This window comes from Sinocyclocheilus grahami, unplaced genomic scaffold (assembly GCF_001515645.1).
Source record: "Sinocyclocheilus grahami isolate Dianchi unplaced genomic scaffold, SAMN03320097.WGS_v1.1 scaffold1386.1, whole genome shotgun sequence".
NCBI lineage: Eukaryota > Metazoa > Chordata > Actinopteri > Cypriniformes > Cyprinidae > Sinocyclocheilus > Sinocyclocheilus grahami.
The window spans coordinates 206,973-209,696 of NW_015506565.1; the positions used below are offsets into that span (position 1 = coordinate 206,973).

The 2,724-nt window shown below is 42.7% G+C and overlaps 1 protein-coding gene across 1 annotated transcript in view; it reads left to right on the forward strand.

Moving 5' to 3' along the window:
- Positions 1-1,640, forward strand: part of LOC107569840 (tripartite motif-containing protein 16-like) — a 54,172-nt gene extending 52,532 nt beyond the window's left edge. Inside the window, exon 2 of the mRNA XM_016255993.1 lies at positions 1,123-1,640. Coding sequence (XP_016111479.1) covers positions 1,123-1,640 — 518 coding nt within the window. The remainder of the gene's footprint in view (positions 1-1,122) is intronic.
- The last annotated feature ends 1,084 nt before the right edge of the window (positions 1,641-2,724 follow it).

The window sequence follows — 2,724 nt, forward strand, 5'->3', positions numbered from 1 at the left end:
CAGCAGAATATGAACGTGCATTATGAAATGCATTAAGTGATTTTAAAAGGATCAAATCCGTACAGGCAAGCAGAAGAGCCCAGAATGCAAACATTTTCCTTCCATAGAAAATCATTATAAATAAAACACGTAATGTAGCTTAATGGACAAAGACAATGATATAAAAGAGCTGTAGACAGTTTATTCTATATGGAAAAATGTTTAACGCGAAACTGTGCGTGTTGCATTCATTCTGGGCTCACCTGCTTGCCTGTATATTAGTTATGTAGGCTATATTTTAATAATCAAGAGCATTGAGTTTGGTCTTTATCATCTTAGTCCATTATGCCAAATTATGCCACGTTTTGTGGTTAGAGGAAAATACTATATACATATTCATTATATTAATAAACTGATTTGCGGGTCTTGTCTTTTTCTTGCAGGACCCTGTAGGTTATGGTACTAAATTAGTTTTTATCATTAAATCACCACCACAGCGTCTTGTCTCCATTGGCAACATGCACGATTTGTGTCGATTGCAAGTGACGTCGCAGGTATTGGAGAGTGCAAGTGGAGATTGCAAGTGACTTCGTAATTTAGTTTCTTTTTGCTTGTCTTCACCACCTGGCTACTGTTGTAAAATGTTGAGAGATTCAAACAAAAAGTAATCAATAAATAGAACAAAATAAAAAATAATAAAGCCTGCAAGTGACATCGCTAGCGGAAGTGCAAGTGTCTGAGAGTGCAAGCCTGAGAGTGCAAGCCTGAGAGTGCAAGTGTCAGAGAGTGCAAGTGTCTGAGAGTGCACGTCTGAGAGTGCACGTCTGAGAGTGCAAGTGTCTGAGAGTGCAAGTGTCTGAGAGTGCAAGTGTCTGAGAGTGCACGTCTGAGAGTGCAAGTGTCTGAGAGTGCACGTTTGAGAGTGCAAGTGTATTAATATAAACCCAGAAATGTAATGCATTTTTGTACTTATTTTACTGTTTACCGACGGGTTGGCGACCACTGATGTAAATGATGATTTGCAGAGATATCTGCTCAACTGTACTGAGACACTGATGATACACTGAACATGAAGAGTTCAGCTACATGAAAAGATCAAACAGATTCATAATTCCTGATTCTGATGTGTTTTATCTCCATCAGATTCCCATCAGCTCACTCTGGATCTGAACACAGTGAATAAACGCCTCCGTCTGTCTGAGAGCAACAGAGTGATTACTAACTCTGGCACAGATCAGTCGTATCCTGATCATCCAGACAGATTTGATGTGTGGCAGGTGTTGTGTAGAGAGAGTGTGTGTGGACGCTGTTACTGGGAGATTGAGTGGAGTGGAGATTATCTGGATATATCAGTGTCATATAAGAGCATCAGCAGGAAGGGACGGGGTAATGAATGTGTGTTTGGATATAATGATCAGTCCTGGAGTTTGATCTGCTCTTACTCCAGTTACTCATTCATACACAATAACATAGAGACTGATCTCTCTGTGAAGTCCATCAGCAGGAGAATAGGAGTGTTTGTGGATCACAGTGCAGGAACTCTGTCCTTCTACAGCGTCTCTGACACAATGAGCCTCATCCACACAGTCCAGACCACATTCACTCAGACGCTCTATCCTGGGTTTTATGTTTATAATGGATCATCAGTGAAACTGTGTTGATGAATCAGAATAGACTGACGAGAGAGTCTACCCATAATGCTTTGAGCTGCATGATGAATCAGTAACAGTGAGATGTTATAGAGTCTCTTCATGACATTAATACTGCAGCTGAACTTCTGTCAGTGAAATAACACGTCAGAATAAATCCTCATATAGACAGTAAGATCAGTGTGTGTGTGAGTCCTGAGTGACCATGTGTTTCTGTGCTTTTCTCTGTTTGAGCGCTGTTTTTATTGTCATGCATTTAATTATGTGCATTTAATTGTTTTACTTTTAAATTACAGCTTGTTAATAATTTGTGTTAAAAACATGTAAATGACATGAATCTCACGCTACTATTCTTACGTGGCTGACAAGAGGTGAGACGTGCGGATCCATATGCAAGCATCGGTCAGATAAAGGCAGACAGGTATATGGCGGGCAAAACACAAGAATAATCAAAACCGGGCGTGGTCGATAAGCGGCTAACAATATCCAGAGGGCTTGACATGAGGGGTATCCAATAATGCAGAGGTCCAGGCAGGGGCAAACAGTATCCGAACAGGGCAAGACGAGAGAGGTAGTCCGAAGTACACAAGCAATAATCAGAAAACAGACAAGGCAAGACTAGGCTAAGGCTATCGAAGAGAAACAGGCTCTGTAGAGTAGCTATCGCTAAGAGAGAGATAAACGCATACAATACTCGGCAGAGGGAAGGGATCAGAGTGAGTGTTAAATAGTGAGGGAGTGATATGAAACAGCTGGGTGCAATCAGTGTTGTGTGCAATTAGTGAACCAGCTGTGTGCAATCAGTGCTGTGAATGATGGGATATGTAGTCCGGGATGATATGCAACAGTGTGAGTGCGAGAGTCAATGAAAATGGGAAGGGTAACCTCTGATGATTAGCCGACAGAAGTTCATGGACCGGATTCATGACAGAGCCCCCCAAGGAGCGGCTTCCAGACGCTCAAAACTCTTTATGATTCCGGAGGGCGGTGGAGTGGAGGCGGAACAGGGGGAGGGATGGAGGACCACCTGGAAGTGGAGAGACCATGCACTGAGGCAGGACCGGCGGAGCAGAGGACCACCAGAGCCAGACAGGAG